Here is a 25,684-nt window from a genome sequence, read left to right as displayed (position 1 = left end):
GATTTAGCAATTATCTTATTTTCCAACAAGGTCAGGGTTGGGGTGGTGGTCCCCACTCTACAGTGAAGGAGGCTGGTAAAGCGTTAAGTGACATTTCTTGGGCTGAAGAGCTAATGAGAAGGTAGAAGGGCCGGGATTGGAAGCCAGGTCCACCTGGCTCCAGATTCGCCCCAAGTACAAGAGTAGCTGAGCCCCAACAGGACTTGCGTTGATGAAGTCCGCTTACCCAGTGGCTCATTAAAGTCCCCAAACAATGCTTTGGGGAAGGTGTTTCACAAAGTAAAACACAGATTCACAGAAGCTGTGGCTTCTTAAGTCACATAGCACGGAGTGGCTTAGATTTCCTACCCTGGATTAATTATGAATGATGGCCAACATGTCTGAGGGCTTAACTCCATCAGGCCTGTGCTCTGGGCTTTCCAGGTGTTACCCCATGGAATTGTCAGAACAACCCTCTCAGGTAAGGCTATTATCATCCACATCTCACAAATGAGAAAATCAGACCCAAAGGGGTTAAGCAACTTTCCCAAATTCACACAGCTAGTGAGGGGCAGAACAGGGATTTGAATACAGATGAAAAAATTTCCAGAGAAACAATAGTGAATGGAAAACTGTCACAAGGCTGTAGATTCTACCTCCATCTCAGCTTCCTTTTCAGTCAAACGAAAATAAAACAAACGCACCTGTCTAAATATCCATTTCATATTTGTTTTATATTAATTTCACAGAACATTTTCTCTTGTAGCTTCTTTCTTTGTTAAATAGTTGACAGTCTTCAAGAAACTTGTTGGAAAAAAATGCTACCGCAAGGGCCCCCGAGTCCTTGTGTAATGGGAATAATTTAATTAATTTAATAATGTAAGATTCTTTCACAACTTTAAAACCTGATAATGTAATCATGTAAAATCTCTGCAGGAAAAAAGGGTCCGTGTCAGCCCTGCTGTGTCCAGTGTCAATGTTGGCTGGAGCAGATCTAGGTTTTTTTGTTGTTTTTTTTTGCGGTACGCGGGCCTCTCACTGCTGTGGCCTCTCCCGCTGCAGAGCACAGGCTCTGGACGCACAGGCTCAGTGGCCACGGCTCACAGGCCCAGCTGCTCCGCGGCACGTGGGATCCTCCCGGACCGGGGCACGAACCCGCGTCCCCTGCATCGACAGGCGGACTCTCAACCACTGTGCCACCAGGGAAGCCCAGATCTAGGTTTTATGTAGAGTCTGAAGCTCAGACAACTTAGGGAATCCCTCTTTGAGAACAATAATAAAAATGAAGTTTAGGGTCGTGGAAGGGACCCATGCAGGGGAGGGTCTTGAAGTTTAAGCTTCATTGTTTCCCAGTAAATCTGTAAATCTGCTTGGGATTGAGACTAATTTAATAGTGGCTGGTGGATGAGAGAAAGAGGGGGGGGATCTAGAAACCAGAAAGAATCTCAGAGAGGCGCTGCTCCCTCCTGTGGGGTGAGCCGAGGGGTTGACAGAATAAAGCCCCTGGAACTCGAAATGTACAAGCGATGAACTGCAAATAAAGTGAACCCTATCTTTGACTTAGTGTTTAAGTCAGTGTCTGCAAAGAAGGAGAAGGGGACCCGGGGATACTCCGTGAGTCTGAAAAACGCGTGTTAACATCACTTAACAATTGCCAAAAAAAAAAAGAAAAAAAGCTTCTGGTTTATAGTTCACAAATTTCTGGAATTTAAGTTGGTGGACTGGACATATCAATCTCATCTGGGACAAAGGACCAGGTCCCCAGAACGCATATAAAGAGTTCTTTTCCCAAACTGGAAGACGTGCTATTCTGCTGGTAAGGTTTCTAAAAGGTGAACTTGAACTTGCTATCAGGAGTGTGGAGCTTTTAGGTGATGGACACAATTTCATCAGATGCAAAGTGGAGATGATAAAAGTACCTTCTGCTTAGGGTCGTTGTGAAGAAGAAATACAATAATACACGTGGGGGTCCTAGCACCCGGTGAGAAACAAACACGGTAGTCAGCTAATTCTTGGGAAGTCATATATCTGGTAGAATACTTACCCTGCTAGATCAAGAACATGAATTGCTGGAATTACATTTGTTCCATCTCCAAAAACTGGTAATGCAGGGACCTCACCCGACCAAGCTAGCTAAAGGAAAGAAAAGCAAAAGCATATTTTCCCCAGTTATGTGTGCCTGACTATTACAGCTCATAGACAGAGCCATAGTCAGAGGCACCCAAAAAGATCTATCTATCCGATGAAATAATAGCTTCAAGATGTTTTGTAAATCAGTTCTGTTGAGATTTAGTTGCTGATCAAATCCTATTAGGAGAAATAAAGTGCAACCTCAGGGCTGAAATACTTTTCAAGAAATCATAATCTCATCAGCTGTCTTTAGTGGTCATCTGCATAGAAAGAAAATTCTTTAGTATGCATGGTGTCTTTAATTCTCATAAAAGTGAGAATTAAAATTTAAAATTACCCCCACTGGCTGGGGGTAATTATCATCAGTTTGTAGATGAAATGCTTAGTGCATAAAGTATCCTCCAGGACATTACACTTCCAATGAGTGCCTTTGACTGGATTTGAACCCTGATCTTCAGAGTCCAGATCTTTGTCTTTTCCCTTCATTAAATATTTCAGTAAATAAATAGATAGTCTGGGTACTGTTTAACTGTCATGTACTAGATGATTTTATATCACTTTTCAAGAGTGAAAGAGGTAGGGGTGGGGGCCACAGCAGACCACTGGGTCTTGTAAGATATTTTGGACTTGGGGAAACCCTTGAAGGGTTTTAAGCAGGGAAGTGACATCACTGGATTTGCTTTGGTTGCCTTGTGAAGGGATGATGAGAAGTAAGAGTTTAAATGAAGAGACGGAGGTCATGACAGGTGAGGACAAGAGAGGGTTTTTCCTAGCCTTTGGGTGGGGAGTTGGAGGTGCTGGGTTGGAGAGAAGGGAGATATTGGGGAGGTCGTCTCTAGAGGACTTGGAGATCTTGTGATGGATGAGAAAGAGGAAGGAGTTGGGTTCTGGTTGGTGCAGCTGGGTGGAAGGTGGTCCAATTTCCTGAGGTGGGGCCCTGGAGGAGCTGCAGGTATGGGGGTGATTGTCCATGTAGTTTGGATTTGTGAAAACATCCAAGTTGAGGTGATGGATCTGCAGAGTGATAACTAAGGAGAGGGAGTCCCGCTGGAGACTGATGTTTGAGAGTCATTGGCACCAGTCATGGGATTGAACAGCCCAACCCAGGGAAAGAGTGTAGATGGAGAAGACAAGAGGGTCCTGGGCAGAGGCCTGGAAGGCCAGCATCCGGTGGTCAGGTAGGTAAAAGTTAGATGAGCACAGGCAAAGAGAAAGAGCTTTCTTTAGCTCATCTTCTTCAGCTGTCATATCTCTTGTATTAAAAAACCAACCAGCCAACACTTTCCTGAAACTTCTTTTTCTAGCTCCTGCCTTCTTTTTCTGCCCCATTTTACAGTAAAATCTCTCAGAATGCTCCTCTGTTCTCACCATCTCCACTTCCTCTCTTCATGCTCCCTCCTTGAACCTACTCCTATCAGGCTTTTGTTCTACCCGATTCCAAAAATATCCAGATCAATCCTCCGGTCTCATCTTACTTGATTATCTGCCGTGTGTGATATGGTTGGTCATTATTTCATTTTAGAAACACTTTTTTCACGTGTCTTTTTCCACACTCCCCTCTTGGTTCACTGGGAACTCCTCCTCAGCTGCCTTTCCCGACTCCCTCCCATACCCTTGTAAATCTCCAAATATAGGAGTGTCCCAGGACTCAGTCCTCAGACCTCTTCTCTACTCCATACTCATTCTCTAGGTGATGTCATCCAGTCTTGTGGTTTTAAATTCCACCCATATGCTGATGGCTTCCAAGGTTATAACTCTAGTCCTGACTACCTCCATAATCTCCAAACACACCTCCCACCTTCCAGTGCAACGTCCAACTCCCTCCCTGCAGAGTATCGATACTTGGATGTCAGCCATCTCAAACTCAACGTGTCTAAGCTGAGCTCCTGAACTTCCCACTGATTGCATACCTCGCCCTAATCTGTCCCTTCCCAGTTTTCCCCATCTCAGTAAACGGCAACTCCCTACTTCTGGTTACTTGCACCAAAATCCTTAAAGTCATTTTTACTTTCTTTCTGTCACCCTTACATCCAAGCTTGGAGCCAATCCCATTGGCTTCATCTTCAAAACATTCCAAATCCCAACATCTTCAGTGTCTCCGCCATTTCCACCCAGGTCTTAGGTACTACCCTGCTCTTGGCCCCCTACAGTACATTCTCAACTCAGCAGAAGAACAGCGTTATCCTTGAAAACTTAAGACAGATTAGGCCACTTCTATGCTCAAAATAGTCTGTTTCCCAACCCACTCAGAATAAAAGCCCAAACCCTCACAATGGGCTACAAAGCTGGGATCCATCTGACTCCTCCATCACCTCTTTGACTCCATCACCCCCCATCCTCCAGCACTTTCAGCCACATTGGTCTTCTTGCTGCTCCTTAACCCAGCCAGCACGTTTCTGTCTTGGTTCTCTTTTCTTTGGTACGCCAGCCTCTCACTGTTGTGGCCTCTCCCGTTGTGGAGCACAGGCTCTGGACGCGCAGGCTCAGTGGCCACGGCTCGCGGGCCCAGCCGCTCCGTGGCATGTGGGATCTTCCCGGACCGGGGCACGAACCCGTGTCCCCTGCATCGGCAGGCAGACTCTCAACCACTGCACCACCAGGGAAGCCCCTGCCTTGGTTCTTTGCACTTGCAGGGCCCACTGCCTTTCCCCAGGAAGCCACTTAGCTGGCTCCCCATTGCCTTTCACTGTCTGCTCAAATGTCACATCATTAGAAAGGCCTTCCTCACATGAAAAGATGCTCAACTAATTACTAGAGAAATGCAAATCAAAACTACAATGAGGTACCACCTCACACTGGTCAGAATGGCCATCATTAAAAAGTCTACATATAACAAATGCTGGAAAGCGTGTGGAGAAAAGGGAACCCTCCTACACTGTTGGTGGGAATGTAAATGGGTGCAGCCACTATGGAAAACAGTATGGAGGCTCCTCAAAAAACTAAAAATAGAGTTGCCATATGATCCAGCAATCCTGGGCATATATCCAGAAAAAACTATTACTCAAAAAGATACATGCACCCCTATGTTTATAGCAGCACTATTCACAATAGCCACGACGTGGAAACAACCTCAATGTCCATCGATAGATGAATGAATAAAGATGTGCGACATATATACAATGGAATACTACTCAGGCATAAAAAAGAATGAAATAATGCCATTTGCAGCGACATGGATGGACCTAGAGATGATCATGCTAAGCGGAGTAAGTCGGAAAGGGAAAGACAAACACCATATGCTATCACTTATGTGTGGAATCTAAAACATGACACAAATGAACTTATCTACGAAACAGAAACAGACTCACAGACATAGAGAACAGATTTGTGGTTGCCAAGGGAGAGGAGGCATGTGGGAGGGATGGAGTGGGAGTTCGGGATTAGCAGATGCAAACTATTATATGCAGAATGGGTAAACAACAAGGTCCCACCGTATAGCACAGGAAACTAGATTCAATATCTGGTGATTAACCATAATGGAAAAGAACGTGAAAAAGAATATCTCTATATATACATATATATCAGAATCACTGTGCTACACAGCAGAAATTGACACAACATTGTAAATCAACTACACTACAGTAAAATAAATATAAAAATAAAATAAAGTAAAAAAAGAAAGGCCTTCCTCAACCATCACATAAAGACATGTTAACCCCCAACCCTAGCCCCACATGCTCTATCTACCTTTCTCTGCTTCATTGTTTTCCAGATTATTTTTCAACATCTGAAATACTCTGCTTACTGGCTAACTTGTTCATTATCTATCGCTCTTCTTCTCCACCCACTAGAATGTAAGCTCCACAAGGGCAGGGACTTTATCATGTTGTGTTCCCAGTATCTACAATGGTTTCTGGTACATGGTAGGCACTGGATCAACATTTGCCTCATGAATGAAGGGAGATCCATTTTTTCCTTTATTATTCTGAGTGTGGGAAATACAAGAAAAAGAGGTAGTTATGTTGGACATCCATATTTTCCTTAACTTTCTGCTAGTAAATGGGCCTAGCCAGTACATAACCTTCGAATTGTGTAACCTTAGTGTAAAACACTTAAAAAAAGTTATAGTCATGGAAAAGTCATACCTTAAAGAAAGCATGTAAGATGCCTCCTTCCATTCCGTACTGAAGTCCGGCAGCAACTACGTAAGTGGCAAATTTTCTGACCTATTAGATAAAATACAAGAAAAAAGCTAAATATATTATTATGAACCACGTTGAATCAGATTATTTTTAATGATTATTTTAAATGAGCACTTCAGTAAGTCTCATCACCTCTTTCAAGCTCCTAATGTACTGTTTAGGACAAAAAAAGTATCTCTTAAAAGGCAGGGAACTCAACCCCACTGACCACTATTAAAATTTAATTGGGACTCAATTAAATGAAAGCCAGAGTTTATTATTGTGAAGACTTACCACCTTTAAGTGCTATGCCGGGCACCTAAAGGCAAAGGAAGATGTAAAAATCTGTCCATCCATGATGGTCTTTAATTACCGAGTAGGGGAGGGGGCATACATAGAACCAAGGAATTTCGTGATGGGCCTTAATATGAGGATTTTAATAGACATGGAGTTCCCTTCATCCAGGAGGACTAATTTAGGTGCTGGGAGAATTTGCCTCAATACTCAACTATTTTTTACTGTCATCAAGGTACTAGCAGCTACGCTGTGTAGAAACAGGCTTTTTGGCATGTTGAAAAGCTTAAGGCAGAGGTCATACTTAGGGATACCTGGGCACTGATTCTCTTCCTCTGATGCTCTCCACTCTCATAATCCAATAACCACGTGGCTTTGATGATGTTTAACGTAACAATCCAGAGAGACTCATGCAATGGTTGGTGCAATTTTTTCTGTATTGCTAATGTGAGGTACAAGTATAAAAAGTGCAATGACCCACAGAGATCTGTTTAGGTTCCGTTAAACACTTGACTCATGAGCCGTCCCACTTGAGATGTTTAATCTTTGGTTAATTACATTGGGGATTTAATCTAACCCGAGACAGTATGATTTGTGAGCATATGTGTGCTCTGACTGGCCTCTTCTTGCTAATTCTTCATCCAATTAGAACGCTGTAGTTGGTGTCAGAAGTAGAATTATCAATACAGACACCCTCCATCACCACTGTGATTCGATTTGGGAAGGTTGGATGTTGGTAAGTTGGAGAGATAATCATGAACTGAGGATGGAACCCAAGTAGAGACCAGAAAATCCCCCCCCCACCACACACACACCCTCATCCCTGATATGAGAGAACTGGGGTCTCTGAGTGAGCTTTTTGAGGAGGAACCACATCATCATAATTGATCTACATTCCTGTACATCTGGACGAGTGGATAAGAGAGGCAAGGACAAGGTGACCCAGTCCCCTGGCTTTTCCTACCTGTCCTAGGGAAAGTGATAAGTGAAAATGCCCCAAAGGATTTAAAAAGCCTATGAACTTGCCTCAAAAACTAAACTGGCCCACCTTCTTGTGTTTATAGTATAGCATGTAAATATAAATGTGATTACTGTAGATGTGGTGACAGTTGATGAACACCGGACAACCAGCCCCAGGAGGGCAGAGACCACGTCTGTTTTGTTCATGGCTGTGAGGCCAGCTCTTAGCCACAGTGCCTGCCTGTTACATAGCAAGATCTTAACGGATATGAGTTAAATGATTCCTTCCAAGGTTCTACCTATTTGATGAAAAACACTAGGTTACAGAAGGGTTATTAAGATGACCAAGTTGGCCAGATCAACCTTATCTTATTAATTGTTCAGAAAAGAGTGATTAGGAAAGCTTGGGATTAAAAAAAATTTTTTTTGAAATTAAATTTTGATCGTATAATTTAGAGCATGGGACATACTTAACGCTTTTATGATAAAAAAGATATTAAGATGACACTATTTCTCTATTTAATTAAATTTATTTATTTATTTTGGCTGTGCCACACAGCTTGTGGGATCTTAGTTCCCAGACCAGGGATCAAACCCGTGGACGCTGCAATGGAATTGCAGAGTCCTAACCACTGGACTACCAGGGAATTCCTTATTTCTCCATTTTAGACTATCATTCACATCTATTATTTTTGCATGTGTGATCATGCCTTCTCAATCAGTGAATTTGAAACAAATGATCAAGAAATCATGAATTTTATATTTGGGGCAATGTTCAAAGTTTAATAAAATAATATAGTTGTAGGATTTGGAGTTGGAAGAAATTTAGATTTTCTAGTCTAACTCCTTTATTTTACTTATTTAACTCCAAAAGTTGAATGACTTGGCTAAGGTCATAAGTTAATGGGTAGAAAAGGGACTAAAATGCCTAATCCCATGTTTTTTCCTTCAAATATTTTATACTCACAGTGTTTGTATTGCCAAGTAAAACAAAAAAATTTTAAATAAAATAAAAACATTTACTAGTAGGACAGAATTCAAGGACCAAGTTCCTACTGTAATATCCTCTGAGACCACTAGGTGTCACCTTAGAACTATCATTACATATCACTACCGTAAGTCTTCCGATAATGGGAAAAATGCAGTGGATGGAACCTTTAGAGGTTTAGGGGTTCTGTATAAACTCTACCTAAGTTAAATGAGGATGATGATGATAGCACTTAATTCACAGAATTGTGAGGATTACATATGAGATATAGGAGGATTACATGAGGTACTGTAAGTAATACATCTGGCGCAGTGCCTGGTACATGGTAAGCAAGCCCTCGATAATTTTTAGTTGTTACTACTTATTCATCACCAGGGCATTCCTGTCATCTATTTTGATTAAAGAGAAATAAAACAATTTTATAATATATGGATTTCAAAATGATAACTTTTGCTGCAACAGAAGGCTAATAAGCTATTCTTTTTGTTTACGTGAACTTCCCAGATAGAGGTGTGTCAGTAATCAGTGACACGGATGTGTCAGGATCAACTCTACTGAATGACGGAGTTTTGGAGTCAGGAGAAAATAAGAACAAAACCCACAGGCTTTGGTATCTGATGGATCCAGGTTTGAATCCCAGCTCTGCTCTTTCCCACAGTGTCTGCATCTGTGAAATGGGAATAATTATGTATGTACACGAGACAGTTGCTGCAAGGAGTAGATCAGACGAGGCTAAGAAGTGCTCAGCACGGTGCTCAGCAAATGCTAGCTATGCGACCTTGAGCGAGTTACTTAACCTCTGGAAGTTTCCGTCTTCTTGTTTGTAAGATGAAGTTTATTTATTTATTTTGGCTGCTCGGCTTGTGGGATTTTAGTTCCCTGACCAGGGATTGAACCCGGGCCCTCAGCAGTGAAAGCGCTGAGTCCTAATCACTGGACCAGCAGGGAATTCCCTGTAAGATGAGGTTTATATGCACTTTTCAGAGCTGCTGTAAGAAACTAATGAGATAGAGTCTGGAAGAAGGGAAAATGTGGTTCCCTCTTCCCCATTCCCACTCTCAGCTTTTTGACTCTTCTGGACCAAGGGACTCTTTGGACCTACAGACCCCTTAGGAGATGAGGGCTTGAGCTCTGCTGGGGACTCCATACAAGGCTTCCATCTTAGGGGGCTGGAAAAGAACGTGGGGCAGGACCTGGGACAGTGCCTCCTGGGGGAGCCTGAAGCTCGGAGCTCTGTGGGTATAAGGACGTGGGAACTAAATACAGACATGGGGAGCGAGCTGACATGATACACATAGAGTATGTGGAACAGTCCTGACCATGTGCATTGTAAGCTGCTTCCAAAAGAGCTTTTCTTACCCTAAAGGTTCTACTATTCGAGACTTACTTTTTTCCCAAACTTGAGAACCATTTTTTCAGCATTTATGTGGTCCAGAAAATTAGGATGGTGCTTTCTTCTTCGATAATCCTCTTCAGTAAATGGAATCTCAGAATCACCCTATGAGAGAGAAAAGGCCAGACTCCATGTGTTAGAGCTAAGGAAACTGCTAAGCCCACAGATGCTCAAATAAAGCATTCTAAAAACTACTGCTTATTTTTATAGTGATTTAATTTTCTTGAAAATGCTTTAGCTAGCCAGATCCTATCATTTAAACTTAATTTAAACAAATAAAAAATTTAAATGTCTTCTTTTATTTTGTAGAGACAGTGACATGTTGTCACTGTGATTCCATAAAGGCATTAAAAAACCCATTTCTTAATAGCTCTTGCGATGTGTGTAGTTTCTTTTTTTTTTAATGTGTCTTTAAAAAAATGTTCTTAGTTCTTTTATTTATTTATTTATTTATAATCAAGTAATTAATTTATTTTTGGCTGTGTTGGGTCTTCCTTGCTGCACGCGGGCTTTCTCTAGTTGCGGAGAGAGGGGGCTACTCTTCGCTGTGGTGCGCGGGCTTCTCATTGCGGTGGCTTCTCTTGTTGTGGAGCATGGGCTCTAGGTGCTCGGGCTTTAATAGTTGTGGCACACAGGCTTAGCTGCTCCGCGGCATGTGGGATCTTCCAGAACCATGGTTCGACCCCGTGTCCCCTGCATTGGCAGGCGGATTCTTAACCACTGTGCCACCAGGGAAGCCCTCATTTTTTAAATCTAAATTATGTGTGTTTTTTCTCTTTTCCACATTGCCTCTTTCCCTAAAATTCATCCCACATTAATGAGAACATACCATGTGCAAGTTTCTGTCTCAGGTTTTAAAAACTGTCTTCATCGGATAAGATATCAGTTTGTGGGCTTCCCTGGTGGTGCAGTGGTTAAGAATCCGCCTGCCAATGCAGGGGACACGGGTTCGTGCCCCAGTCCGGGAAGATCCCACATGCCGTGGAGCGGCTGGGCCCATGAGCCATGGCAGCTGAGCCTGCGCGTCCGGAGCCTGTGCTCCGCAAGGGGAGAGGCCACAGCAGTGAGAGGCCCGCGTACCGCAAAAAAAAAAAAAAGATATCAGTTTGCCCTAAGAATCAGGAAAGAAAAAGAAAAATATATCCCTGTACTGAGCTGTTCATCACTCAGTCTCTCCACAACTCACCCTGCTGTACACTCCTCCCATGGAAGAACAATTAAATAAAAACGTCCTGGAGAACCAAAGGGAGAAACTGAGATCCATGATACAGAGTGATTTCCCCCAAATCCATCCAGATTTAGAGGTCCTATTTGGAGTAGGATTTCTAAAATATACAGTCCAGTCAGGAGCCTTTCAATCACATCACATTGGTATAAGTTAAATAACCAGCCCAAAGCATCTGAGTCCAGGGCTTACATGAAATTAATCAGAGAGACAGAAGAAACACAAGGATGAGGACCCTGAGGTAGAACAATCATTGCAGATTTGAGAAATGGGAAGAAGGGCTGAAATGACTGGAGCCAAGCTGGGGATTGGTAGAGGAGGAGGTAGGTAATGCCAGGGGACTTCCCTGGTGGTGCAGTGTTTAAGACTCCACGCTCCCAATGCAGGGGGCCTGGGTTCGATCCCTGGTCAGGGAACTAGATCCCTCATGCCACAACTAAAGATCCCACGTGCCGCAACTAAGACCCAGCACAGCCAAATAAATAAATAAATATTTAAAATAAAAACCTTTAAAAAAAAAAGGGTAGGCAATGCCAGGTTGCCAGGGTTTGTGGACCATGTAAAGGAGTTTAGATTCATTCTAGGAGCGTAGAAGGGTCTTAAACATTTTAAGCAGGACTATAACACAATGTGAATTATATTTTATTTTACTTATTTATTTGGCTGCGTTGGGTCTTTCTCTAGTTGTGGTGAGCGGGGGCTACTCTTCGCTGCGGTGCATGGGCTTCTCACTGTGGTGGCTTCTCCCGTTGTGGAGCACGGGCTCCAGGCACGCAGGTTTCAGCAGTTGTGGTGCATGGGCTCAGTAGTTGCAGCACGCGGGCTCTAGGGAGTGCGGGCTTCAGTAGCTGTGGTGCACAGGCTTAGTTGCTCCGTGGCATGTGGGATCTTCCCGGACCAGGGAAAGAACCCGTGTCCCCTGATTTAGCAGGCAGACTCTTAACCACTGTGCCACCAGGGAAATCCCTGAATTATATTTTAACAAGATCACTTAAGCTGTTTGTTGGAGATTGGACTGGAAGGAGGCAATGGATCATTTGAATTAATTAGGATTTTTTCCCCTGGAGCTGTGGATAGAGACTTCCTTCCCTGGGTCTTGTGGGCAGCGTGGACACCTGAACAAATCAGGACTCTGATGGGAAGACAGGAGGATGGCTATTTGACCTGAAAACAGCAGCATCTACCCCAATCTAGTATTCACTTTTCTCTTTTGAGTTGCATTATGAAGTCATGACTTTTCACAAGCTCAGCTGACTTCAGTGAACCATGAAGTATCAGTCAGGGTCCTAGCATGAAAGAAATGGCACACTCAACGTGGGTAATTTGAGGAGGGTTTAATAATAGGACTATTTACAAAGATGTGGGCAGGTATAGGGATATCACATACCCTGGAGTCAGTAACAGGGTGCTCTGGACCACTCGAAGGTCCCAGAGTATAGAGGGCGCAAGCGATAATTAGGACCTGGGGGTGAGCAGCGTGGGGAGGGCTGCCTGGCAGGAGCAGTGACTTTGGTTGAAGGGCTCAGCCGGCCAGTAGCAACTGGGCAGAAAGGAGTTGGAGGGGTAATACCGTGACCTCACTCTTTTCATTTTCCCCATCCTTCACTGGCGCTTCCCACTGGCCAAACCCAATGGGAAGCAGAGGGCAAGGTTGCTTGCCAATCTAGACGCGAGGTCAGGGCTGGGTGATTACCCCTGCCTCTAGAAGTAGGTACGTGATCCCAGGTCTGGCCAATCAGAGCTCTACATTTCCCTGGCCACAGTGACTGGTTTAGAGTTTGGCCTGTGACCTAAGACCTGGAAAAACAGCATATTCCAGTGCTGGGTTGTGACATGGTCAAAATGGAAAAGACACTCGAAGTTCTAGGGATGTAAGCCTGGGAGCTCCTGGGGGCCAGAAGGAGGGGACAGCTTACCTGAGAATGAAGCCTACTCAGAGAGGAAAAGAAGCAGGTGAATAGAGAAAAAGAGTAGGTTATTTCTGAGAACACTCTTTAAGCCTCTAGATCCAGCTGTGCCTGAAGTCCATTATTGGACTTACCAGTTATATGAGTCAATTAATCCCCATTTTGCTTAAGTCAGTACAAGTTAGTTTATAACTGAAGGAGTGATGACGATCAATCAGGCCAGCAAAATGATCGTCCAGTCAAATGGCCAATGATTGTTCTGTAGCAGACACTTACTAGAATCTTTGAGGGATAGAACTTCAACAGGAATAAAATGACTGGCCTGCTCTTTGAGATGATAGCAACCAAACGGAGTAGTAGGTGGGAGAGCTTTATAAGAAAAGGACAGGAAACCTCTGGTCCCTGCCCTCAAAGACCTCCCAGTCCACTGAGGGAGAGATAATTAAACAAACGGCCTTTGTTTGATGCATTAAGTATGATAAATCCCTAAATATTTCCTTATTATAAATAACATATTCCATTGAGTCTAACACGTGCATTTTATTTTCACATTTTAACATCTCTGAAATTAGAATGTGTCTTGTCATCAATGGTTTATCACAATGTAGTCAGCCAAGAAGCATCCGCGCTGTCCTCGCTGGAGCCTGGGTCACCTTCAGGTCAACTTGAGCACATACTGTCATCCTTAAACTGAGTTAGGTACTATGCATTTTGGTCTAATTGCCTTTTGCAGATGTCTTTAAAAAGATTAGAGTGTGACTCAGCACTGAGATGAAAAGATAGTTCATAGGCACAGAGGCACTGGGGCAGAGAAGCAAATGGAAATCTGGTCTCAGGGCAGAAAATAAGCAATACTAGAAGAATGACTCTGAATCCATATTTTTTGCAAAATAATAACCATGAGCTTTATAGGAAACTACCTAGAGATAAATGACATGACTCAGGTTTCATACTAAGTTATTGTGTGAAAACAGACAGAATGCAGGTGTGATTCAGAGAAACTGGACTCTGAGTTTGAAGAAGTTTGGGGAATACTATAACCACCGTATTTTGCTTATATTTTTCCTTTTAAGGTATGCACAGGAATGTATATGACAAAGATATAGGTCTAAATAAGTCTAAAAGAGAGGGCTTTCAATACATTTAAAATAAAAAGTGATAAGCATTGTTATACTTGACTAGGCGGCATTTTCTTCTTTTTTTCTAAGGGGCATGTAAAACAATGTGGCCCCTTAGAATGCAGTGTTCTTTGAGCCTGTGAACTCTGCAGAGTGTTTATTACGGGGTAGGGTTCAGGAGTGTAAGAATACACCATCCACTGTAGAAAGCTCTCGCGTGCAGATTACAAGGAATCGGGGGTGAAATGTTGCATAAAAGAAAAGCCAGCACACTACTTACTGGGTCCAGGGGTTTGGACCGCGCCCAGGTCATCACCGTGGACACTAAAATAAACACCTTCCGCTTTTCGAAATGGCTGATTTCTTCATTCAGGGCTGTAGGGCCAAAAAGCCAAGCAGTTACTTGGATCCATTTAGAACGTGTTTTAAAATCATGTGTACTTTTAATTACCAGCGGGACTTGAAGTGACTCCTCTTTCAAAGGAGTGGCTTTACACCGGGGGGCATCCCCTCTGATGCTTCACTGCCCCCTCCCCATCTTTGTCCCTGGCTGCCCCTCTCCAGCCACCCGACCTCTTCTGAGCCCAGCTCAAATCTTCAGCCCCTTCCTATTTCCTGGCCTGCAGCGGTGTGCTTTCACTTTTGGGGAGGGCTCGTGATACTGATAATAGCTGACACGGATGGGAACAGTTCTGGGCTTTATCGAATTCTCACCATCAGGGGATAGATGCTCTCATCTCTGTTTCTACCTTCTAAGGGAGCTGAGGCACAGTTTGCCCAGGATCACAGAGCGAGGTGGTGGTATAGAGTCCGATCCAGGAAGCCTGGTTGCCCGGCCTGTGGCTTCCCCACTATGCCCCCCCTCCAGCTGCATGGAGAATGGAGTGGGAGGCCCCAAATCAGAAAGCAAGGCCCTCTTTTTTTTTTTTTAACCATTTAAAAAAATTAAAGTATAGCTAATTTACAATGTTGTGTTAGGTTCAGGTGTACAGCAAGGTGATTCGGTTATATCTATCTATATCTATATCTAATATATTCTTTTTCAGATTCTTTTCCATTATAGGTTATTACAAGACCTTGAATATAGTTCCCTGTGCCATACAGTAAATCCTTGTTCTTTATCTAGTTTATATATAGTAGTGTGTATATGCTAATCCCAAACTCCTAATTTATCTCCTTACCTTCCCCCCTCTGGTAACCATAAGTTTGTTTTCTATGTCTGTGAGCCTATTTCCAGTTTGTAAATAAGTTCATTTTCATGATTTTTTTCCATTCCACATATAAGTGATATCATGTGATATTTGTCTTTCTCTGTCTGACTTACTTCACTTAGTACGATCATCTCTAGGCCCATCCATGTTGCTGCAAATGGCATGATTTCATTCTTTTTTATGGGCAAGGCCCTCTCATGATTTCACATAAAGCAGTGCTATTTAGCTTAAGTGCTTGCAGAAGGAAGTAATTCCCTCCCCCTCCACCCCGCCTGGCTGGGGGAGAGCAGCTTATGCGTTGGGGGCTGGGGGCTGTGTGTGGAGGGAGGGCTTTGGTAACACCCCGATGCTTGATTACGAACCATCTGTAGAGATGGGAATTTAGAATAGTGGTGGCCTGGACCTGGGAGTGTTTGGTTTCCAAAGAGTTTGTCATTCCCCGGGAGGGCTCCCCACACATTTAAGCACTGAATCTCCTTGAATACTTTCTGGCATGTGATTCCACTAAAATATTTTTCATAATGTATAATTTTCCAGGAAAAAACAAAAACTAAAGTGAGATATACTTAAATTGTCAGAGGATCTAAGCGACACAGTAGTCATGGTAAATTTTAGTCTCATGAGCTGATTTCTCGAACAACAAGGAAAACAATAAAATACTGATATCCTGAATCTAATAAACTCATGGAATCCAACCGTAAGGTGAGAGAGTATTATTGAATTAAGTCTAGGAACACTATGTCCACAGACCTACTAGAGAATGGACTTGAGGACATGGGGAGGGGGAAGGGTAAGCTGGGACAAAGTGGGAGAGTGGCATGGACATATATATACACTACCAGACGTGAAATAGACAGCTAGTGGGAAGCAGCCACATAGCACAGGGAGATCAGCTCGGGGCTTTGTGACCACCTAGGGGGGGGGGATGGGGGGGGGGGGGGGGAGGGAGACTCAAGAGGGAGGAGATATGGGGATACATGTATATGTATAGCTGGTTCACTTTGATATAAAGCAGAAACTAACACACCAGTGTAAAGCAATTATACTCCAGTAAAGATTTAAAAAAAAAAAAAGAACACTATGTCCACATATTAATCCCAATGAAATGTTAACTTTAGTTTCTATTTTTATTCTATTAACAAAAACCGCCTCTTCAATTTAATTTTGTTCTTTACCCTTCCTGCTCTGCTGTGCCTCAGACTGGCCTATTTTATGAAGGCTTGGCACACTTAGAGGTCTTCTAACTGGGTTATCCTTTTTTATTTGTGATCATTTTAATGGGTCTAAAATGATCTGCTTGTTCACTTGTGAACGAGCAGCACATTTTATCCATATATACAAATGTTTTCTTGCATTTCTTATATTTCATTTCTTTCTCCAGTTTTGCCTTCCTTTGATAGTATTTGTGAAAGGCAAGGTAGAAGAATTCTTTTATATTAAAATATTTGAAAATAGTTCAATAAAACATCATTAAGAAGTAATACGTATCCACTGTAAAAACAAAAACAGAAAACTCCCCAAATCTCAGAAAGTACATGAGGTAAAGTGAGAAAGTTCCCTCTACTATTCTCTCTATAGCCCCACCCACCCCATGTCCTCCCCACTCACCCAGTCCCCCATGACTGACCAAGGGCTATACTTTCTTACAGACACAAACACTTCGTATCCCAAAAAAGAGGTAACACATTTAAAAGTTTTTCACCAAATAGAGAATAAAATTGTCTTAATTATTTAAAGCTCTTTATTAGAATGAAGAAGGAAGCAATATAGAACATACTCTACATTTTAAAGCTCATGAAAGGAGATGCAGTATCAAAGTTTGAGAACTACTATCTTCCCTTGATGATTAGTGGGAGACATCCTATTAGGTGCTGAAGCTCATCTGTCATAGCAGGAACTCAGTGGTTAATGTCTAAAGTTCATAATCAGAGGACATCAGTGCAGGCATTTTTGTGTATTGAAAGGAACAAGTGGGTTAAATGAGGTTCCTTTTTTGTTTGTTTGTTTGTTTGTTTGTTTGTTTTTGTGGTACGCGGGCCTCTCACCGCTGCGGCCTCTCCCGCTGCAGAGCACAGGCTCCGGATGCACAGGCCCAGCGGACATGGCCCACGGGCTCAGCCGCTCCGCGGCATGTGGGATCCTCCCGGACCGGGGCACAGACCCCCAACCACTGCGCCACCAGGGAAGCCCGAGGTTCCTTTTGAACAGTAGAGATGGGATGGAAAAGAAATGCAGGGAATTGTTGCTTTTTATTCTAAATCCTACTGTGCTTTTTAACTTTCAAAACATGTCCAGGTTTTATTTCAGAAAAAAAAATTAAAATGTAAAGAAAATTGTGAGTATACGTTATATAGAAAAAAATCAATTTCCAAAGACTGGCACAAAGTAAGAACTCAATAAACATTAGGTCTGATTATTATTTTAGGTGGTGAAATTATCTTAGAACGTGCAATTACACGTCATCTGTAAATATTTGCAAAGGGATAAAAATGTGGAGAGTAGGCGTTTAAAAAGCTCTGTTTCAAAAGATGACACATTGTTCATGTTATTGATTTGTCTCTTACTGAATGAAACTTAGGCCCACAGGGATAAATGAGAAATCAAACATTGTAAGCTCCTGAGGACTCCAGCACATCCACAGAGAGTACTTTTTCATCATGATTTCTCTGAATATGGTACAGACAGTACTGAGGCTTCATTCCATTTCTCTGAACATGAGCCAAAATATAGCTTTGCTATTGGTCTTATTCAGGGGTTGGCAATGTACCACTTGTTTTTGTAAATAAAGTTTTATTGGAACCCAGCCCATTCATTTACATATTGTCTATAGTTGCTTTCTTGCTACAACAGCAGAGGAGTTGGCTTGAAAAGCTAAACATATTTACTATCTGGCCTTTAACAGAAAAAGTTTGCTGACGCCTGAACTAATCTGCCAAAAACCAACATACTGAAGTGTAAAAACTACTGCAAAGTAAGGTGCTTGTGTCTTTTTGGCTGCCTCCTAGCCTAGAACGGCAATTAAAATAAGCTGATTTGCTCTCTCCTTTGACCCGGACTTAATAAGGAGATGAATCACAAAGCACCAAATTGCTAAACATCATCTTGTCCCTTAGAGTTCATTACCTTTTTCAAAGCATTTAAAATATGAAAGTGTTCTCTGTGACCCCTTCCTGACCCTTGCTATTGGGGAACACTTGTTGAACTGAATCAAATCCTCACAGTTAGAAATAATTCCTTTTCTCCTGGGGTTTCCCGGGTGGCGCAGTGGTTAAGAATCCGCCTGCCAGTGCAGGGGACACAGGTTCAAGCCCTGGTCTGGGAAGATCCCACATGCTGCAGAGCGACTAAGCCCGTGTGCCACAACTACTGAACCTGCACTCTAGAGCCCGCAAGCCACAACTACTGAGGCTGCACGCCACAGCTACTGAAGCCCGCGTGCCTAGAGCCCGTGCTCTGCAACAAGAGAAGCCACTGCAATGAGAAGCCCGCGCACCGCGACGAAGAGCAGCCCCCGCTCGCTGCAACTAGAGAAAAGCCACCGTGCAGCAACAAAGACCCAACACAGCCAAAAATAAAAAAAATTTTAAAACTAAATAATTCCTCTCCTCCTAAAGTCACATCCATCTTGTGATAGCTTTTGTGTCAACATGCCATTCTCTGCCCTGCATGAAAGTTTCTCCCGAGTCCCTTAGCTCTCTTGTGGGCCTACAAGAGCCTTGAGGGTATCATTTTTTTTTAAATTTGCCTTTGTATCTTCCCAATACGTTCAACCCCACCTCCTTAAGCCATGCCTGTGGAATGAATAAAGGCTGAATTTTGAAAGTTAATGTTTCATTTCTTTTAATGATTAAAAATATTCTATTCTTTGGACACATAAATCAATGGAACAGAATAGAGAGCCCAGAAATAAACCCATGCACTTATGGTCAGTTAATCTATGACAAAGGAGGCAAGAAAAGACAGTCTCTTCAATAAATGGTGTTGGGAAAACTGGACAGCTACATGTAAAAGAATGAAATTAGAACATTCTCTGACATCATATACAAAAATAAACTCAAAATGGATTAAAGACCTAAATGTAAGGCCAGAAACCATAAAACTCCTAGAGGAAAACATAGGTGGAACACTCTTTGACATAAATTGTAGCAGTATTTTTTTGGATCTCTCTCCTGAAGCAAAGGAAATAAAAGCAAAAATAAACAAATGGGACCTAATTAAATTTAAAAGCTCTTGCACAACAAAGGAAAACACTGACAAAATGAAAAGACAACCTACTGAATGGGAGAAAATATTTGCAAATGATATAAATGATAAGGGGTTAATATCCAACATATATAAACAGCTCATACAACCCAACATCAAAAAAACAAATGACCCAGATTAAAAAATGGGCAGAAGAACTAAGTAGACATCTTTCCAAAGAAGACATACAGATGGCCAACAGGCACATGAAAAGATGCTCAACATGGCTAATCATCAGGGAGAGGCAAATCAAAACCACAGAGATACCACCTCACAACCGTCAGAATGGCCATCATCAAAAAGACAACAAATAACAAGTGTTGGCGAAGATGTGGAGAAAAGGGAACCCTCATGCACTGTTGGTGGGAATGTACATTGGTGCAGCCATTGTGGAAAACAGTATGGCGGTTTCTCAAAAAACCAAAAACAGAACTACCATATGACCCAGCAACTCCACTCTTGGGTCTATATCTAAAAAAGCGAAAACACTAATTCCAAAAGATACATGTACCCCAATGTTCCTAGCAGCATTATTTATAATTGGCAAGATATGGAAGCAACCTAAGGTCCATCAACAGATGAATGGATACAGAAAAATTGGTGAATATATATACAATGGAATACTACTCAGCTATAAAAAAGAATGAAATTTTGCCATTTGCAACAACATGGATGGACATATTATGCCAAGTAAAATAAGTCAGACAGAGAAGGACAAACACTGTATGATATTACTAAAGAATACAACAAACTAGTGACTATAACGAAAAAGAAGCAGACTCACAGATATAGAGAACAAGTAGCGGTTACCAGTGGGGAGAGGGAAGGGGGAGGGGCTTTATGCGGTAGAGGATTAAGAGGTACAAACTATTAGGTATAAAATAAGCTACAAGGATATGATGTACAACACAGAGAACAGGCAGTATTTTACAACAACTATAAACGGAGTATAACCTTTAAACATTTTGAATCACTGTATTGTACACCTATAACTTATAATATCGTACATTAACTATATTTCAATTTAAAAATTCTATTCTTCGGAAGCTCCTGTTGCTAAATTAATTAAACAAGGAGCCATTAGATTGAGGTGGTCCTAATAGCTTAGCAACATAAATAAGCAAACCCAAACCTAAGAACAGCTAATCACAAACAGTCAACTAGGCTCTCCCAAATAAGGGAAACACTTAAGTTACAGCCAGTCAAATAACTGCTTTTCTCTATAAAAGTCTTGTCCCTAGCTGCTGTTGGTGGAGCTCCTAACCACTTCCAATATGAATCGGGTTGTTTTTTGTTTTATCTGCGCCACGTGGCTTGCAGGGATCTTAGTTCCCGGACCACGGATAGAACCCAGGTCCTCCGCTGCGAAAAGCTCAGAGTCCTAACCACTGGACCGCCAGGGAATTCCCAATATGAATTGATTTTTGTTCATATAAACTCTTCTTTTTTTATATATAATAAGAAACACTGTCAAATGCAGTAAACATCAACTTTATTTTTATGTATTTATTTATTTTGGCCACCCCGCACATTATGTGGGATGTGGGATCTTTTTTCCCCAACCAGGGATGGAACCCATGCCCGCTGCTGGAAGCACAAAGTCCTAACCACTGGACCACCAGGGAAGTCCCTCACATAAACTCTTACATATTTTCATATGCCTCCCTTTATGTCTTAATGCTATCCACAGGCGTATCCACTAGTCTGATTTCACTTCCTGTTTTAGGTGAATTTCAGATCAGTTCTTCCACGGTCCTAATTTGCCTAGTGTTCCTGAGATGACTCTTAGGTAAAGTAAAAAGTCCCGTCCCTGGAGATCAAGGGTGCATCTCACTGACCAGAGACTGCCCAGATGGCTTCCTCCACTTGCTGGGGGTTCTCAGTGATGTTATAAATGATAACATCACACTCCAGCAGGTGCATGAGAAGGTCTTCTCGAGAGATAGCCTGAAAAAGAAAGTTGACAGTCATTTGTTGCAAGAAGCGAACAAAGTAACCTTAATATTTAGATGGGAGTGACAATTTCCAAATGAGATATGTTGCCTGGATAGTCCCACAGGAAACATTCGCAGAAGGATTTTTTTATTTAAAATGAAATTTTGGCTCTCTTCTGTGTGTAGTTTTCAAGTAACAAAGTTTATGTAAATAGCCCGGAACAGATGAATAAGAAAATTGCATAATGATCTTAGGTACTATTTCTGCATGCTGTTTAAACCCCGATTCAGGAGGAAAGAATTAGAACACACTGGAAGAAAATGTGTGAGGCATTTAAAACAAACTCAAGCTCTATGCAAGTTTCTTTGAGCAACTATAGATCATGAATCACTCGGAAGTGCTGATAAGTGATAATATGGATTATTTCAGAATCCTCAAAACGGAATTGACCTGGTCTCATTTGAGATGTAAGGTACCTTATTACAGTTGACAGCAGGGAGTATTTTTAAAAAAACAGAAACTTTTAATGGTTAAAAATACCAAGTTCTTATATGGGATGAAAGTAACTTTGGTGATCATTGTGTCCAAAGGAAAACACGCACACTTGGTAAATCATGATTGGAATGATTGAGGATGAAACAGGCACGTTTTCAAGAGAATGGTCATCCTGACCAGATATTGAGTGACCATGATTGTGCATTCATTTGTTCCCCCAGTAAATATTTGTGGGCCCTCATTTTCACCCCAAGGGGAAAGGCAAAATAAATAATGTATGATTGTTGATACTACAGATTGTGTGTGTGTGTGTTGTTGGCAAAATTTTAACAAATAACTAGGGTCTAATGTGGACGAGGGTGCAACTAAGCACATATGAAGCCTTTGTACAAATTAGAAAAAGGAAACCTGCTCTTGGTGGGAAAATTATAAGGCACCCAGTCTGGGACACACTGTAGCCAGCAGAACACATCACTTTTCAGCCCCTACCCATGCCCATAGCTGGGCATCCTTGTGCAGTGTGCAACCTGTACAGCCCTACATGGCAGCCCCCAATGTAGAAAGCGCTATCATAGAAGTACATTTGAGGTTTGATGGACTAGGTGAAGTATGGGACTATGGCTTGTAGGAGTTGACATTTGAGCTGGGTTGAAAGGGTGAATACAAGCTCACTCAGCAGAGCCTGGGAAGTTCACAGACTAGCAGGCCATTTGCTGAGCCAGGCAAAAGCACCTTTGACAACCTGGACCAGCCTAATGTTTTTCCATCCTCCATTCTCTCTTATCTTTCATGCCACTCTTGCTTCTTCCCCTTGGCTGCCCAGAACCCAAGCTCTAGCTATACCAATGCTTTCTATTCCAAAGCACACCATACACTTTGCCAGGTGCCCCCCTGTGTGTCATTTCCTTGTTCCTTTATCTGCATGGAAAGCTCTATTCAGCCCTGGAGGTTCAGCCTCATTCCCAGCATCACCAGTAGAGCCCAAGCTCCCAAAGGAGGGCCAGCTGTGCAGAATCTCCCGATCAGAGGAGCTTAGGGGGTCTTGCTCTGTGTGGCAGGGAGGAGTCTGAAGCTCCATTTGCCTGGCTCTATAGATAAGACTGAGAATTCACACTGCCCTTTTCAGAGTGCTCTGGACGCGGCTGTGCGCACACCTCTGTCATCATGTCACCGTCCTGCTCTGGAGCCACTAGTTGACATTGCAGAGTTCCTGCTAGGCTGTGAGCCCCGTGTTTTTCTGTGGCTCTTCAAAGTGCTCAATACTCATTCACTGAATCAAATTCAGGTATAAAGAGTGATCGGTGATGGAGATCTGAAGCAACGCAAATAGCCAGGAGAATGGAAAGGAGGCATTCTTTCGAGAGCGATTAAAGACACGAGTTGAGGCCTCCCTTCCTTCAGCTGCCGCTAAGGTGCTCCGTCCTTCCAAGGAAGCTAAGGCCGTGTTGGGGCGAGGCCCTCACTCTATCTGTCCGGCAGCCCCCGGCTAGCACTGGCCCCGCACCATGGCCTCCGTCTCGGAGCTCGCCTGCATCTACTCGGCCCTCATCCCACATGACGATGAGGTGATGGTCACAGAGGACAAGATCTATGCTCTCATTAAAGCAGCCGGTGTAAATGTGGAACCTTTCTGGCCAGGATTGTTTGCAAAGGCTTTGGCCAAGGTCAGCACACAGGGAGCCTCATCTGCGTGCAGGGGCTGGTGGAGCTGCCCCAGCAGGAGGTCCTGCCTCTTCCACCGCTGCTGCCCCCGCTGAGGAGAAGAAACTAGACGCAAAGAAAGAAGAATCTGAAGAGTCTGATGACGACAGGGACTTTGGTCTTTTTGACTAAACCTCTTTAGTAACATGTTCAATAAGAAGCTGAGCTCTTTAATTTGAGGTCAGCGAGGAGGCACTCTGTGCTCTGGAAAAAACTGGCAGAACAGGACTTCAGACAGACATTTTCAGGAGAAATTATTATGAACCCAATATCGTGTGTCTTCTCATACCCAGAAAAGCACCAAAGTCATGACTGGAGAGATCTGCTCCTTGTGACTAGCACCGACCTTTTGCTGAGACGTGTACTTGATTGCACGTGGCCCCTTCACACAAACCATATGCATACTGACGCCCCACACCCCAACGTCTTTGGAGCAGTTCCTCAGAGCTCTCTGAGAGACTGTCTCCCAGGCTATAGCCCTCAGTAAACCCCAAATAAAACTGAACCCACAGCACTCGCAGTGTGTGTGTGTGTATGTGTGCGTGTGCATGTGCGCGCGTGTGTGTGTGTGTGTGTTTTCCAGTCTATAGTGGGAAGCCAAGAGCCCACAGCAATACCAGGCTTGCAGCTGTGATGGGGGCAAGTGCGTGATGAATGGTGTAAAGGACACTCTTGGTTGTCTACAAACATCCATCTCCTTTTCTTCTTTCCCAACAGAACCCCAATTTTGTGCAGATACGCCCCTTCTCAGCCTGTGGGAAATTAACTCCACCTTCTAGCTTAAGGGATGGGCCTTACTGATCTCAGGGTAAGTGATTGGTTCAGGAATCAGCACGTGACTCAACTCAAGACACTGAGATTCAAGGAGATACCTGTGGGGTGCTGCTGGAATGTTCATCCTCCTTTTTCTGAGAACTTCTGGAAGTTCTCTTCAACAGAGTGTTGCTGCGTTTGTGTGCAAAGCCCTGGAATGTTGCCGCCTTGCGGCCAACCTGAGGATGAAGTCCCCCCCAGAGGAAGACAGAGCCCAGGAAAGGGCAGGAAAAGCAGCTGCAGCCCCTGGGTCATGCCAGGCCTGAAGCAGGTGCTTCCTTGAGACCACCAGCCACATAAGCTGATGAATTCCTTATTGGTTACTGATTTGCATTGCCTTTTTTTTTTTTTTTTTTTCCTATTACTTGCAGCCCCAAACAGCCTAAACTGATAACAGACAGCAAGGCCCTTAATACAAATTAGGGCAGAGTAGTGGGGTTTTTTTTTTTTTTGCGGTACGCGGGCCTCTCACTGTTGTGGCCTCTCCCGTTGCGGAGCACAGGCTCCGGACGCGCAGGCTCAGTGGCCATGGCTCACGGGCCCAGCCGCTCCGCGGCATGTGGGATCTTCCCGGACCGGGGCGCGAACCCGCGTCCCCTGCATCGGCAGGCGGACTCTCAACCGCTGCGCCACCAGGGAAGCCCCAGAGCAGAGTAGCTTTGTAGAGGAGTGTGAGAGACTTCATCCTGGGTAAATTGATATAGAAGTGCTGCAGGACATCTGGGGGAGTGCACTAGGAAGCAGTTGGATGTGCAGGTTGGTCAACAGGGCTGGAGAAGAATTTGAAAGGCGTTGGCTTGTACAGGGGAGCTGGAGCTATAGGACTGAATAGGATTTAGAAAGGATGCCTATTAGGAGAAGGGAGGGAGCTCTGAGAAAAACTGCATTTGAAGGGAAGGAGTGGATGCGTAAGGGCAGTCTGCCAGCGGCTGCTGCCGGGAAGCAGGGAAGAGAGGCCCTTGGTAATAAGCGGCTGGCTGGTGACAATGGCCAGGGCATCTCCTGTGAAGGGGTGGGGGCTGGAGAGTGCAGGAGTGAGGCCTGCAAAGGTGGCTGAGCCCTCTCTCAAGTTCAGTGGTGGCAGGGGCCATGGGCAGAGAAAGAGGCAGGGAGGCCAGAGTAAGAGTGTGTGTGTGTGTGTGTGTGTGTGTGTGTGTGTGTGTGTGTGTGTG

The 25,684-nt window shown here is 43.4% G+C and overlaps 1 protein-coding gene and 1 pseudogene across 4 annotated transcripts in view; one reads left to right on the top strand and one right to left on the bottom strand.

Moving 5' to 3' along the window:
• Positions 1-25,684, bottom strand: part of AK7 (adenylate kinase 7) — a 55,133-nt gene that overhangs the window by 25,259 nt on the left and 4,190 nt on the right. For all 4 annotated transcript variants that reach the window (XM_029238704.1, XM_029238703.1, XM_029238706.1 and 1 more), the window contains exons 3-7: positions 21,407-21,515; positions 14,396-14,490; positions 9,860-9,970; positions 6,195-6,275; positions 2,024-2,112 (exon numbers count right to left, since the gene is read on the bottom strand). In XM_029238704.1, the coding sequence (XP_029094537.1) occupies positions 2,024-2,112; positions 6,195-6,275; positions 9,860-9,970; positions 14,396-14,490; positions 21,407-21,515 (485 nt within the window). The remainder of the gene's footprint in view (positions 1-2,023; positions 2,113-6,194; positions 6,276-9,859; positions 9,971-14,395; positions 14,491-21,406; positions 21,516-25,684) is intronic.
• LOC114904598 lies at positions 23,504-23,831 on the top strand (annotated as a pseudogene).

The sequence above is a fragment of the Monodon monoceros genome, unplaced genomic scaffold (assembly GCF_005190385.1).
Source record: "Monodon monoceros isolate NGI ecotype Baffin Bay Population unplaced genomic scaffold, NGI_Narwhal_1 Super_Scaffold_21, whole genome shotgun sequence".
NCBI lineage: Eukaryota > Metazoa > Chordata > Mammalia > Artiodactyla > Monodontidae > Monodon > Monodon monoceros.
This window is presented reverse-complemented; position numbering and strand designations above follow the sequence as displayed.